The sequence below is a fragment of the Labeo rohita genome, chromosome 25 (assembly GCF_022985175.1).
Source record: "Labeo rohita strain BAU-BD-2019 chromosome 25, IGBB_LRoh.1.0, whole genome shotgun sequence".
NCBI lineage: Eukaryota > Metazoa > Chordata > Actinopteri > Cypriniformes > Cyprinidae > Labeo > Labeo rohita.
This window is the reverse complement of record NC_066893.1, coordinates 27,356,818-27,371,904: the sequence shown is the minus strand read 5'-3', so window position 1 is coordinate 27,371,904 and position 15,087 is coordinate 27,356,818. Positions and strand designations below refer to the sequence as shown.

Sequence of the window (15,087 nt, the reverse complement as noted above, 5' to 3'; positions counted from 1 at the left end):
ATGGATGTTTCATACTGTCAGTTTTATTTTTTATTTGCAAATCTCCAGATAAAAACATCTGATCAGCACAGCTGGTTAAAATCACATCAGTGTGATCTGAACTATTTCCAGTAAAACTGCACTGGTTTCTGGTTCTTTGAGGAAGTAAGTGGACATTTAACAGACGTCTTTATCCAGAGCAACTGCAGATTGTTACAGTGAGTGCCTTTGTTCATTTGTCTGACTGATGTTTTAGTAAATGGTAGATGCTACTAGCAAATGAGATCTAAACAAACAGTAATATTAAAAAGTGAAGTAAGTATATACATTCATAACAGGAGCATTTTTAATTTTTCTTTTTATACATGCAAATATTTTTTACATGCATTTAAATAGCTTTAGCAAGACAAATGATAGCCATTTTATTCCAGTAATTAAAAAAAAAAGACAATCCACCAAAGAATCCTGATAAAACAAAACATAATTTGAATTGTGGTGGAAATGACACTGTGAGGTAAATGTTCAGTAAATAAATTAAATAAAGTGAGAAAGTTTGTTGTAAGACAGATTATTATCTGAAAGTGGCTACACAGGTCCAAAAGTGATATTAGTTGAAGAAAAATCAATATATGTTTGAATACTAACACAAGCCCTTAAATCAGTATCAGTATTTTGTGGTTCAGTCACTATTACCAGCTTCAAATTACTATAAAAACAAAATGAAATAATGTACTGCATAAAAAGGAAATTAAAGAACCAACAAATACACAACAGCATGGAAAAATCAGGAAACGAATAATAATTTTCACAGCATCACTCTTTAAATGGAAATACACTACGAGAACTGCAGTTTGAGCAGGTTTTGGTTTAGAGTCTCCCATCACGTGAAATCTTCCTCCACACGCGTTGATCATTTCTCTGGACGCTCCTGTGAAGTGTTCCTGATGATTTTGGAGCAGAAGAACAATGCAGTACTGCAGGACTTCTGCTCCCAGCAGCTCCTGGGCTCGTTTGACAATATCACACTGTTGTGATTGTTGATCTTCCAGATTCAGGACCATTAAAACGGCTCTTAATAATGGAGGCAATGGCAATCAATTTTTGTAAGTTTAATATTGTCTGTTGTATTTTTATTTACAGTGAAATCTCCAGATGAAGTTAAATCACAACAACAGCATGATCTGAAAACAGCACTGGTTTGTCTGCAGACCTGCAAAGAAGCTAAGTGGACATTTAACACATTTTCATTCAGAGATAGAAGGTCTTAGCAACAATTATAACCACAATATATACATACTGAGTTAATTGTAATTTTAGTTGCTTTTTGTGACTTAATCTGAAGCAGTCTGCCTTTGACAAATTACTTTTAATAAACCAAACAGTAACGCTACATAAAGCAGGTAAGAACTGAGCAAGTTTTCTATAATTACCTTAGAAACTCATCACTAACCCTAAAATGGGAAAGACTGAACCAATGAACACACAAAGACATGGAAAAACCACTGTAATAAAAATCAAGCATATTACATTATGTAGTGTTTCATTCTTTAAACACAAACATGCCATTGTAAATCCTAATATTAGTAGATTTATTGTCATCTTTACACCAAGCTGAGTAAATAACACATTCACAAACCACAGTGAGAGTGTCGCTCCAACAGAACAACACAGAAATGCCTCAAGTGCAGAAGATTCACGACTAATATTTTCTTCGTAAAACATGAAAGCAAAAGCCCCGATTGTGACTCCAGAAGCTGCAAAAAATGCTATGAGCACATCTGACCACGTCCTGATGCTGACGATTGTCCCTAAGACCAAAGCTGCACCGTGCATAAATGGTAGATGCATCATTTTTATGAAATCGTGTACTAGCACCATGACAAAAAATACTATAATATCCCCTATGATGTACCTAGTGTCTTGACTCCAGGTAAACGTTTCTTTGATTTCTCTGGGTTCTTTTTGAAGTATGGTTGCTAGTGATGATACCAAGGCTAAATTTAGAGGTATGGAAATAACTGGTTGAAGAACATTTCTTAAATTGATCATAAACAATACAAGTGCAGCAAATTTTACCTCAGAGTTTAAATATGTGTGGCTCAGTTCACTGTAAATAACAAGAACAGAAAGTGAAATCCATCCCGCAATTCCGACTGTTTCCCTTAAACTAATATATATTACAGATAAGAGGTTATTTTTAGCTTCTAACTGTTGAGTTTCCTTCAACACTGAGTAAAATCTGTCACCATTAAGCGAAACTATCTTGTCTATTTCTGCTATGAGAGCTGCAGTTTGAGCAGGTTTACGTTCATAGTCTCTTATGATGTAAAATCTTCCTTCACACGCATTGATCATTTCTCTGGATGCTACTGTGATGTCATGTTCCTCATTATTTTGGAGCAGAAGAACAATGCAGTACTGCAGGACTTCTGTTCCCAGCAGCTCCTGGGCTCGTTTGACAATATCACACTGTTGTGATTGTTGATCTTCCAGATTCAGGACCATTAAAACAGAGTGAGGTCCAGGAGACGAGAGAAACAGCGCTGTTGTGATGGTCTGTCCCACAGTGTCCTCCTCACAGAGGTTTGGTCCAGTGACCAGCTTCATTCTATGACCCTCGTCTGTCTTTACAATCTCTCTGTCCTCCCGTCCACCGTCTTTCCTTCCTGACAGAAGATCTGCAGCGCTGAATCTGGACTGACCTCTGATTCCCACTATCAGGACCCTCACTTCATCATCATGAGAAGCTTGAAGAGAAAGTGAAAGCAGGAGTGTCAGTGGAGTAAAAAGCTAAGATGTATTCTCTGAAAATAAATATTACTTTTGCTTCTTAAGAAAATGAAATAGCTGAAGTGACCGACAGGGGAAAACATGATTACAAGATTAAAACATTTCCTTACAAAATGATCCTAATGTTGGGAAAGCAGCTATTTATTTTCAACTGTGTGAAAATTGAGGATTATTTGTTTTGTAAAATCAGTGACAGTAACATGGCAAGTTTTATGAGAAGCTAGAAGTGAAAATGAAACTTAGTGCTGCATGGACATTATCTACTTTACGTAAAAACTGTATCAGCAGATGAACGATAAGTTGCATTGGATAAAAGCATTTGCCAAATCTAAGTATTTTTTCATTGCCGTTTCTGCAAGGTTTACATTATAGTAAACTTAACAAAAACATTAATTCCTGGCCAAATAGTACAACAGAGTGAATACTAACCTTCTGAAGATGAGATGTGAAATGCTAGAGTCAATATGAGCAGCCCATTTAGTTTTGCCTTGGTTAATTTCATCTTTAAATCAGGGCTGTCGTATGAAAAAAAATGACCGTGAGTTTATGAGTTTATGATTAGCTCTACAGTCTGTGAACATATAAAAGTGTGAACAGCCCATCACATAAAACAAGAAGTCAGCTAGATTCACTTCCCTGCTGAAGGACAGCAAGTCATTATGAAAATATGCATAATTTAAACACATTTACAAAATAAGAGCTGCTGCAGTGAAAGCTCGATAGATCTGCTGAAAGAAAGGATCTGAATGTGATCGGAATATACTGAATTTATTAATTTGTAATTTATGTAGGTCAACAATGAGCTTCAAAGGGTAAAATTAACTGCAAAGGTGTCTAAACATACTTTTGATCCGTTAATGAGCATGCTATGAGGACATCTTTACAATCTCTCTGTCCTCCTGTCCACCATTTTTTCTTTCTATAAGAAGATCTGCAGCACTGAATCTGGACTGACCTCTGATTCCCATCAGGATCCTCACTTCATCATTATAATACGCAGGAAGAGAAAGTGAAACCATCATTGGGTTAAAAAAAAATGATCAAAGATATATTCTCTGAAATGAACTCCTTATAATAATGATGTTTAGATTCAAGACCACAAAAATGCTGATTAAAGGGGTCATCGGATGCCCATTTTCCACAAGCTGATATAATTGTTTAGGGTCTTAATGAGAAGTCTTTAACATACTTTGGTTAAAATTTCACAATGGTAGTGTAAAAAACACCCTTTTTACCTTGTCAAAATCAGCCCAGTTCAGAGCGAGCCATTCTATTGCATGTTCCTTTAAATGCTAATGAGCTCTGCTCACCCCGCCCCTCTCTACTGTGGGGTGACGAGCCGCTCTGTTTACTTTAGCCGCATTTAGCTGTGAAACTTGCTAACTAGCACATTATTAAGAAAAGTGTTTTGCAACGATGCATAAAAACCCTTATACTCACTTCTGCTGTAGGTGAAGCTGCATCACAAATGAGTCGTGCGAACGTTTTTATGTAGATGGCCGTGTACAATTATGTACAATTTCGAAAAATGCACTTTGAAGAAGAGAGTTTGAGTGGCCAAAGACTCTCCAAGGATCACAGCTGGAGAACTGCAGATGTTAGTCTTGGTTTTGTCTTGGTTAATTTCATTTTTTAATCTGCGGTCTTTCTCACAAAACCAGTCACACTGGGTCAAGATAACAAACGCAAACACATCTAGGTTTGGTTTCCCAATGCTCATTATAAACTTTCTTTATCAACTCAGAGGTTGATGGTAAGTTAATGATTAAATCTGGCTGTGAACCTCACACTTTCATGCAAAGATTACCATCACGTATACGTCAGCGAGATTCACTTTCCTTCTGAGGATCAAGAGATCATCATGTAAATATGAATGATTTAAACTACACACTGGTACTTTTCCTCAGTTTAAACATTTGATTTGTTTTCTGTGCTCTACTGTGAGTAAAATGTGGGTTTATGAGATTTGCAAGTCATTGCATTTGGTTTTAATTTATACTTTACACAGCATCCCAGATTTTTGTGATGTCTAAAGAGAACAGACATTTTGCAATTTTAAGATGAACATTTCTGTATTTGATCAGCTCTTAATAATGGAGGCAATAGCAATTAATTTTTGTAAGTTTAATATTGTCTGTTGTATTTTTATTTACAGTGAAATCTCCAGATGAAGTTAAATCACAAACAACAGCATGATCTGAAAACAGCATTAGTTTTTCTGCAGACCTGCAAAGAACGTAAGTGGACATTATCACATTTTCATTCAGAGATAGAAGGTCTTAGCAACAATTATAACCACAGTATATAAATACTGAGTTAATTGTGATTTTAGTTGCTTTTTGTGACTTAATCTGAAGCAGTCTGCCTTTGACAAATTACTTTTAATAAAACGAACAGTAATGCTACATAAAGCAGATAAGAACTGAGCAAGTTTTGTATAATTACCTTAGAAACTCATCACTAAGCCTAAAATGGGAAAGACTGAACCAATGAACACACAAAGACATGGAAAAACCACTGTAATAAAAATTGAACATATTACATTCTGTAGATGTTCATCATTTAAATGCAAACACACTGTTGTAAATCCTAATATTAGTACACTTATTGTCATCTTCACACCAAGCTGAGCAAATAACACATTCACAAACCCCACCGAGAGTGTCTCACCAACAGAATAACACAGAAATGCCTCAAGTGCAAAGACAGAAGATTCACGACTAATATTTTCTTCGTAAAACACAAATGCAAAACCCCCAATGGAGACTCCAGAAGCTGCATAACATGCTATGAGCACATCTGACCACGTCCTGATGCTGACGATTGTCCCTAAGACCAAAGCTGCACCTAGCACAAATGGTAGATGCATCATTTTTATGAAATCGTGTACTAGCACCATGACAAAAAATGCTATAATATCCCCTATGATGTACCTGGTGTCTTGACTCCAGGTAAATGTTTCTTTGATCTCTCGAGGTTCTTTTTGAAGTATGGTTGCTAGTGATGATACCAAGGCTAAATTTAGAGGTATAGAAATAACTGGTTGAAGAACATTTCTTAAATTGATCATAAACAATACAAGTGCAGCAAATTTTACCACAGAATTTACATATGTGTGCCTCAGTTTACTGTAAATAACAAGAGCAGAAAGTGAAATCCATCCCACAATTCCAACGGCTTCCCCTAAACTAGTATATATTACAGATGAGAGGTTACTTTCAGGTTCTAACTGTTGAGTTTCCTTCAACACTGAGTAAAATCTGTCACCATTAAGCGAAACTATCTTGTCTATTTCTGCTGCGAGAGCTGCAGTTTGAGCAGGTTTTGGTTCAGAGTCTTTTATGATGTAAAATCTTCCTTCACACGCGTTGATCATTTCTCTGGATGCTTCTGTGAGATGTTCCTGGTTATTTTTGAGCAGAAGAACAATGCAGTACTGCAGGACTTCTGCTCCCAGCAGCTCCTGGGCTCGTTTCACAATATCACACTGTTGTGATTGTTGATCTTCCAGATTCAGGACCATTAAAACGGCGTGAGGTCCAGGAGACGAGAGATACAGCATAGTGAAGGCCTGTCTCACTGTGTCCTCCTCACAGAGGTTTGGTCCAGTGACCAGCATCATTCTACGACCCTCGTCTGTAAATACTGGAGTCTTTACAATCTTTCTGTCCTCCTGTCCACCGTCTTCCCTTCCTGACAGAAGATCTGCAGCGCTGAATCTGGACTGACCTCTGATTCCCACAATCAGGATCCTCAGAGCCTCATCATGAAAAGCTGGAAGGGGGAATGAAACATTGTGCAAAGAAAAACAATATTTCTAATTGGGGTAAGAAAAATAATCAAAGATATATTCTCTGAAAAGAACATATGTGATATTACTGACAGTGATTTGACAAGAGAATAAAACTGAGTGAATTAGAGCATATACAGTTTAAGTCAAAAGTTTTCATACACCTTGCAGAATCTGCAAAATGTTTATTATTTTACCAAAATAAGAGGGATCATACAAAATGTTCAAAAAATGTTCACCCTCGGCTCGTAATGCATTGTTTTTCCTTCTGGAGCATCAGTGAGCATTTGAACCTTCTGTAATAGTTACATACGAGTCCCTCAGTTGTCCTCAGTGTGAAAAGATCATAATCATAAAATCATACAGTCATTGTTGGAAAGGGTTCAAATACACACAAAAATGCTGAAAAACCAAAGAATTGGTGGGAACTGAAGGATTTTTCTGAAGAACAGCAGAATTTTTCTGAAGAAAGGACTCATGAACAACTATTATTAAACAGAAAAACAGCTGTGGATCATTCAGGTAACAACACAGTATTAAGAATCAATTGTATGTAAACATTTTTATTAATTCAACTTTTTTTTTCTCTTGTGGACTATATGCAAACATCTTTAATGTGAGGTATCTTATTCAGGTCAGTACTAAATGAAAAATGTACATGCATTTTGTACGATCTGTCTTATTTTGTTAAAATACTTAACATTTTGCAGATTCTGCAAGGTGTATGTAAACGTTTGATCTCAACTGTAGATAAAAGTCTCAATATACATTGATATATACTTATTTTCTCTAGATTGCTTAAAATGCTGTTTTTTCCAATCAGATCAGCAATCAAGGTGCCAACAATGCTTTTATTGAATTTTTAAATCCCAGAGACACAAACTAAAAATATAAAGAAGAGAGCAGATACTAACCTTCTGTAGATGTGATGTAAAATGCAAGAACCAATATTAGCAGCCGATTAGCTTTTGTATTGTTTGACTCCATCTTATAACCGCAGATATGGTCTTAAAAAATGAATTTCAGAGCTTGTTTCATTTTGAGAAAACCAGAAAACCCTGTTATGCGTGCAAAGGGGTTGTGTTATTATCAGGGTTATGCTTTATGTTCTGTTTCATTGCGTTTTCAACGTTTCTGTCATTCCACACATTCCCATTGTATTTGACTGTGGCCATGGCCATTTACATACTTAGTGAATATCACCACCTAAATGGTGGTTTTGTAATCATTTCTTAATCTTTTTGTTTGGTCTTTACTCACTGAGAATAAGGGTTATATTGTTTGTATGATGATAAATATATAGTACGTATGTATTTGTATTATAGAAAACTCAATATTGAATCTGATATGGTTAATAACCCTATTCAAGTAGGAAAAACATTAGCTTTATGTCAAAAGGTTCATAAATATAAGTGTGGCTGGTAAAAATATCTTTGGCTAGCTAGCAGAATAGCTCATTTGTTATGAATGGAGATTAAAATGGTTAAAAAACTACTGGACATGCACCAAGCAATACAGAGCTAAAATATGTCTTGAATACACATTAGTAGCATAGTGTGGCAGGTGGGAGTAGGAAATGCTTTTCCTACTTTAATGACTGCTTACCAGGGGCATAGAATTTAGTAGGAATGCACGGGCATGTCCAAAAGTGTCCCTAGCAATAATTTTAATCAAACTATTAAATATATATGTATTTGACCTGTTGTTGTATTTTTGGCCACATCTGAAATAGGTCATACCACAGATATTACTTGAAAACCATGTACATACAAAGTTCAGCTGAATTAAGGTAATTAACTTTATGTTGTTATGGTGTTTTGTGGTTATGTGCTTCTCCCATTTGCTCTTTTTACAGTGACTATCTCTATAGACTAATACAATCAGATACAACAACAATTTTTCAAACATTCATTACAACATATATTGATAAATTTAACATTCAGTTAAATGGTATGATAGGACTGGCTGCTTTCAACTGATTTTCCATTGAACTGTCACCAACTGAACAGCAGTGGTTAAACTGTTTAAAATATAGTGAATTAAGCTGCAAACTCGATCATAATGCACAATGTTTATATCTAACATATATTTCAAGGAGTGTGTCACTGGTTAGCAGAAAACCGGTTACCTCACCTGAATATGTTCGTAGATTTGTGTTGGATGTTATCTTTGGAATGGATATTTTATTTGTAAATAGGGTTGTCAAAAGTTACCGGGTTCAGTACTTTCTGTACTGAAATTTTAAAAACGTCCATTTCCCGCTCACATTTGAACGTTGGTGAGCCAATTTTTAAACATCGCTAATTGGCCATAGTGTTCACACGCTCAACAAACATGACTGTGATTGGCTACAATGATAAGCGCTTTACACTCCTTACCGAGCACACATAAGCACCAGTGTTGGGGTAACGCATTACAAGTAACGTGAGTTACGTAATAATATTACTTTTTTCAAGTAACTAAAGTAACGCATTACATTTGAAATTCTAAGAAAATATCTGAGTTACTTTTTCAAATAAGTAACACCAGTTACTTTTTTCCCTATTTATTGACTGACAAGTCTCCTGTCGGGAAATTGGGAGTAAACTTGATGTTACTGTATTCTAGACTAAATGTGAACATGCATTAATTCATCTCACTCACAAAAAACAGATTCAGTATTCCTCAAAATGAATAAAAACAGTGAAATGCAAACTCAGAATATGATGCAACCCTGCAATAATTAAATGTTAAATAAAACAAATATCCTTTATGTATTTAATCCCATTTTATTAACCAGTGTCTTTGCTGCTGACCTTCGATGATGCAATTCAGTCATACTAATAAGCAACAATTACTTAAGATAAACTAACATTTGTGCTTCATTTTTATAGCTGAAGAGTGATCTCCTGCATAAATGTACTTTTCTTTCAGCCTGAGGTGAATTAATTTCCCTTTTGGTGTAAAAGGGTTTTTACATTAGAATCGTTTTATATTAAAAACAAAAAAACAAGCCCTGCCTAGATATAAAAAAGTAACCCAAAAATAACGTAACACATTACTTTTCATAAAAAGTAAGTAACATAATTAGTTACTTTTTCAGGGAGTAACGCAATATTGTAATGCATTACTTTTAAAAGTAACTTTCCCCATCACTGATAAGCACAACAGGAGCATTTAAAAGCTGCGTCTGTCAGCGGATCCGCCTATGTGCAGATGTATTAGAGATCCGCTGACACACGCTCCCATTGTGCTTATGTGTGAGCACTCGGTGAGGAGTGTGAAGCAGTTTCTATGTAAGTACCGGTACTTCTGATTGGGCTGAGGCTGGTATTTTAGCGAGTTTGAAGTAAAAGTATTTGATGGACGTATAATATGTGTCAAGAGCAGTCACTCAGTGTCATTATCTCATTTTTGACCAAGATGGCTTTTAGCTGGTTTTGCATCTGAACTCTTCATATATCCTCCTATGTTTGCGCGAATCATTCGTGATCCAGCTTCACTTACAGCAGAAGTGAGTATGAGGGGTTTTTTTATGAATCTTTCGCCTTTGCTAAAAATTTGCTAGTTAGCAAGTTTAGAGGCTAAACGCAGCTAAATGCGGCTAAAGTAAACAGGCTTGTCACTCCACAGAGAGCAGGGAGGGGCAGGGCGAGCAGAGATCATTTGCATTTAAAGCAGCCTCGACCACAATGAGATGATTTTTGCAGAGCTCATTTTGGCTAAAAAGGTAAAAAGGGTGTTGTTTTACACAACCATTGAGAATTTTTAACCAAAGTATATTATAGACTTTTCATTAAGACCCTAAAGAATCATATCAACTTGTGGAAAATGGGCATCCGATGACCCCTTTAAAAATTTCAGTAGCGAAAGTACCGAACCAGTTCCTTTTGACAACTCTATTTGTAAACATTATACCATTTTCACTTATTTCAGTTAATAACATAAAACTAGCGAGCTAAGCCCGTAGTAGTACTGACAATGTCGTGTAAACATGGCTGAAGACACGAAAAATGGAGAATAAACTGAATGGGTCATTTACGCTTGAACCGCTCCAACTGATTCAAACTCAAAAACAGATTTAAAAAAGCCATTCATTCATTTTAACAACACTTGTAATGGTTTTAAAAAAGCATGTATAATAATTTGTGAAACAGAGCTTTTCGAAACTACAAATCAGTTAATCCATTGCGTCACAAAATGATTCACTATTTCGAAGCGCATCGTGAATCACCTGATGATCCTGACATCAAAGCACGTATTGCGAATCATTTGATTTAGATCGAAACTGGAGACCGGGTTTGTAAATGTTTTTATTCAGATCGGAACTTCGCTTATCGCGAATCATTTGATTCAGAGCAGGACGGTTCATGAATATTTTTATTTAGATCGGAACTTCAGAGCAGGTTCATGAATCATTTAACAAATTGAATGATTCACCACGAAGTCCCGGTATAAATGATGACTCGCATATCTTTTGAATCAGACCGGAACTTACTTTGGTGCGGGTTCGCGAATCCTTGAGACCAGGACTTCGGCGCTGGTATCGTACATGTTTTTCTGATTTCTTTCTTTTTTTATTATTAAACAGTACAAAACATCAAACCATTAAGGCAGTACAGTTAAACAAAACAAAGAAAATCAAAAGAAAGAATACATAATACACAATAATGAAGAGGAGGAAATAAGTGGACATTTAACACACTTTCATCTAGAGCTATAGGATATTATAAACAATTATCTTTAAAATATAATGTGTTTTTTGTGATTTAGTTGCTTTTGTGACTTGTACTAGACTAATGCAGTCTGCTTTTGATAAATTACTATTAACAAACCAAACAATAATGCCACATAAAACAGGTAAGAACTGAGCAAGTTTTCTATTATCACTTTGAGAAAACTCACTATCAACCCTAAAATGCACTGAGTGACTAAACCAGTGAGCACACAAGCACATGAAAAAAGCATTATAAGAACAGCTAACCAGAATTCGGTTCTTAACATTTCATTCTTTAAATGGAAATGTGTCATTGTCAGTCCTAATATTAGCAAAATTATTGACATCCTCCCACCAAACACATTCACAAACCCCACTGAAAGTGTCGCCCCAAAGTTACAACACAGAAACGACCCAAATATGTATATTGAAAATGTACATCTAATCATTTTGGTGCAAAATGAGAATGCAAAAGCCCCAATTGTGACCCCAGGAGCTGCGTAACACGCTATTAGAACATCTGACCACGTCCTGATGCTGATAATTGTCCCAAAGACCAAAGCCGAACCCACCATAAACATGAAACACATCATTATAGCGTGCGGAAGTATTAGCACCCTGACACAATGCACTAGAATGTCTGCTATGATAAATCTGTTGACTTGACTCATTCTGTTAAACTCGAATTTATCAGTCACTGTGGGGTCTATTGTAAGTGTGGTTGCTAGTGATGATAATAAGGCCAAATTTAGTGGTATGGCAAGATCTGGACTTATAAAATGTCTTAGATAGACCATAAACAATACAAGTACAGTAAATGCTGCCCCAAAAATTGATATTATGTCCCTTCCTTTAGTGTAAATAACAAGAGAGGTAAGTGAAACAAGGAAAATCCATCCTACAATTCCAACTGCTCCTCCTAAAGTGTCATATATTACAGATAAGAGTGGATTCTCTTTATGCACAACTTGAATGGTTTCTTCAGTTTTTAAATCTTCTGTCAATACTGAGTAAAATCTGTGATTATTGAGCTGAACTAACTTGTCTATTTTTGCTACGAGAGCTGCAGTTTGAGCAGGTTTTGGTTCAGAGTCTCCCATCAGGTGAAATCTTCCTCCACACGCATTGATCGTTTCTCTGGATGCTCCTGTGAAATGTTCCTGGTGATTTTGGAGCAGAAGAACAATGCAGTACTGCAGGACTTCTGCTCCCAGCAGCTCCTGGGCTCGTTTCACAATATCACACTGTTGTGATTGTTGATCTTCCAAATTCAGGACTATTAAAATGGCGTGAGGTCCAGGAGATGAGAGAGACAGCGCTGTTGTGAAGGTCTGTCTCGCTGTGTCCTCCTCACAGAGGTTTGGTCCAGTGACCAGCATCATTCTACGACCCTCATCTGTAATTACTGGAGTCTTTACAATCTCTCTGTCCTCCTGTCCACCATCTGTCCTTCCTGACAGAAGATCTGCAGCACTGAATCTGGACTGACCTCTGATTCCCACTATCCTCAGGGCCTCATCATGAGAAGCTGGAAGAGAAAGTGAAGCCATGCAAAGAGAAACAATTTGCAAGTGGGGTAAGAAAAATAATCAGATATATTCTCTAAAACCAAATCTTTAGTACATTTGCCTTGTTTTAAGGACATTTCAATATTTTTGCTTGAAAAGAAGACTAAAACTGTTTTCACTCAGAAATTGCTATTAAATTTCACAGATAATTAAATAAAAAACTGGAAGAATCATATTAAATTAAATGTAAAATTACATAAACTAAAATACTTTTTCTTGCATAACGTAATCCAATAACCTCTTTGACATATCACTGCAAGTTTGCTGAAAGTGAAAATGAAACTAGCTGTGTGAACTAGGGCTAGGCAGTATAGATTAACCTATAGTATTCAGACTTTTGTTGATAAACACTGTCTCTGATTGTGTATTTGCTCCAAATTATTTTAAAGGTTGTGAGAGGAACAATCATAGTGCTAAAAATGCTGTTATTGTGGTTTTAGTTATGAGAGAACACTTGATAACAATAAGTCACATTACGCTCTTAAAAATAAAGGTTCCAAAAGGTTGTTTTTGCAGTGATGCCATAGAACTTTCTGTGAACGGTTCTTAAAAGAACCATTTTGAAGAACATTTAAAAATCTGAAGAACCTTTTTAAAATATAAAGAACCTTTTCTGCATTTGAAAGATTCTGTGGATGTTCAAGTTTCTTCATGGAACCATTGATGCCAATAAAGAACCTTTATTTTTAAGAGTTTAGATAAAAGCATCTGCCAAATGCATATTTAATGCTTTGAGTTCAAGGTTTAAGCAGGAATTAGTTAAAATTACAATCAAATTAATTACAAAAAAATCTCATTATTGGCTAAATAGTAAAAGAGAGCAGATACTAACCTTCTGAAGATGAGATGTGAAATGCAAGAATCAATATTAGAAGACAGTTTGATTTTCTCTTGGCTAATTCCATCTGTTAACCTTATTTGTCTCATGAAGCGAGTCGCTGAGTTAGTTTCGATGTGACAAAAACAAACAAATCCAACTCAGATTTTGCGGTTAGTGAAAGGATTTGTGTCATACTTGATTTATTTAATTTTTCCCCTGAGGGCTATTTATAATGTTAGTAAAATTGTTTTGCAACAAAACAGTCATAACTTAGCAATAATTGACCATTTTCCACTCAGTCTCTGCATGACTATCTACAAGAAAAACATGGTTTAGGAGCCTCTTCTCCTTTAAGGCTTGTTAAAAAAAATTTAAAACATCTTTACATAAAGAAATAAGTATCAACATGCCCAGCCACAGCCCATGTGTGAGACTGCAGAAAACCCAGTGAATAAGGGAAACAAACAAACCTACAGACATTTATTGAAAACTAAATGTCACATTTTATGTGAAACACTTTATAAACTCTTAGAAATGTTTGACTTTAATAATATTGAGGATACACTCAGAGCGAATATCAACAATTATTATAATTAAAAAAAAGTCTAACATTCGAAAACGTTCGAAAGGAGCAGGGCCGCTTTTAGTAAAATGCCTATAACCCCTGAACAGAATGAGATATCTTCACCAAACTCAGAACACTTTTATAAGAGTTCAATCTGAGGTTGCAGGACAAAAATCGTGGAGCTTGGCTATACCTACGTAACCATTTGTCTGATCAACATGAAAATTGCTGTGCGGGGCCATCATTGGTTGATGAAGTTTGAGCACCTATAAGACATGGCTAATGGAGGCCAATCGGAACAAAACTTGGTGGACCTGTTTGACTCACGGTCCCATAGGTCTGTGAGAAATTTGAAAGAAATCGGTCACTGGGAGGCGCTATAGCATTTTTCAAGGGTGTACATAACTAAGCATTGCGCATTTTTTCACACATGCACGTGGTATTCGCATCATATAACAGAACTCCTTGTTCCGGACAACTTTGCCTCTAGAAACAGAAATCATTTGTTAAATGTTTGAGAAGATGTCAAAAACCTATTTTGCAAACTAGTCCTAGGTTTTTCACTCAATCTGGAAAATTTGCTCAATCTGCAGTACAATTCTCTGGACTCTCTAGGTCGATAATTATTAAAAAATGTTGAAATTTACCCTTTGGGAAGCTATAACGGGGTCATTTATAAAAGGGGGCTGTCCCAAAATCCTATAAAGGCTAAAGGAAAAAAAACTTCACAAAACCTGCTGAGCACATGCGACAGGTGATTCTAAACAAGCATGCAAAGTTTTAAAGAGATCAGACCACAGCTGGTGCTATAACAGTCATAAATGTTACAAAACATTTGGGGGAAAGTTACTTTTAAAAGTAATACATTACGGGGACTTC

The 15,087-nt window shown here is 35.9% G+C and overlaps 2 protein-coding genes across 2 annotated transcripts; both read right to left on the bottom strand.

Annotated features, from left to right (window-relative positions):
• Positions 1-1,111: 1,111 nt before the first annotated feature.
• LOC127156671 (uncharacterized) lies at positions 1,112-3,502 on the bottom strand. Its single transcript, XM_051099655.1, has 2 exons — positions 3,199-3,502; positions 1,112-2,726 (listed from the first exon to the last, which is right to left on the bottom strand). The coding sequence occupies exons 1-2, from the start codon at positions 3,269-3,271 to the stop codon at positions 1,411-1,413; spliced, it is 1,389 nt and encodes a 462-aa protein (XP_050955612.1). The 5' UTR covers positions 3,272-3,502; the 3' UTR covers positions 1,112-1,410.
• Positions 3,503-5,190: 1,688 nt separating this feature from the next.
• On the bottom strand, positions 5,191-7,555 carry LOC127156669 (uncharacterized). Its single transcript, XM_051099653.1, has 2 exons — positions 7,474-7,555; positions 5,191-6,543 (listed from the first exon to the last, which is right to left on the bottom strand). Exons 1-2 carry the CDS (start codon positions 7,544-7,546, stop codon positions 5,216-5,218), a joined length of 1,401 nt encoding a protein of 466 aa, XP_050955610.1. The 5' UTR covers positions 7,547-7,555; the 3' UTR covers positions 5,191-5,215.
• Between the last annotated feature and the right edge of the window lie 7,532 nt (positions 7,556-15,087).

Bases quoted from the DNA above. Each gene is read 5' to 3' on its own strand.
- LOC127156671 (XM_051099655.1), bottom strand. From the start codon at position 3,271: ATGAAATTAACCAAGGCAAAACTAAATGGGCTGCTCATATTGACTCTA. The intron at 2,727-3,198 runs GTTAGTATTCAC...TTTCTCTTCAAG, and splicing joins TCACATCTCATCTTCAGAAG to CTTCTCATGATGATGAAGTG.
- LOC127156669 (XM_051099653.1), bottom strand. From the start codon at position 7,546: ATGGAGTCAAACAATACAAAAGCTAATCGGCTGCTAATATTGGTTCTT. The intron at 6,544-7,473 runs GTTAGTATCTGC...TCCCCCTTCCAG, and splicing joins TTACATCACATCTACAGAAG to CTTTTCATGATGAGGCTCTG.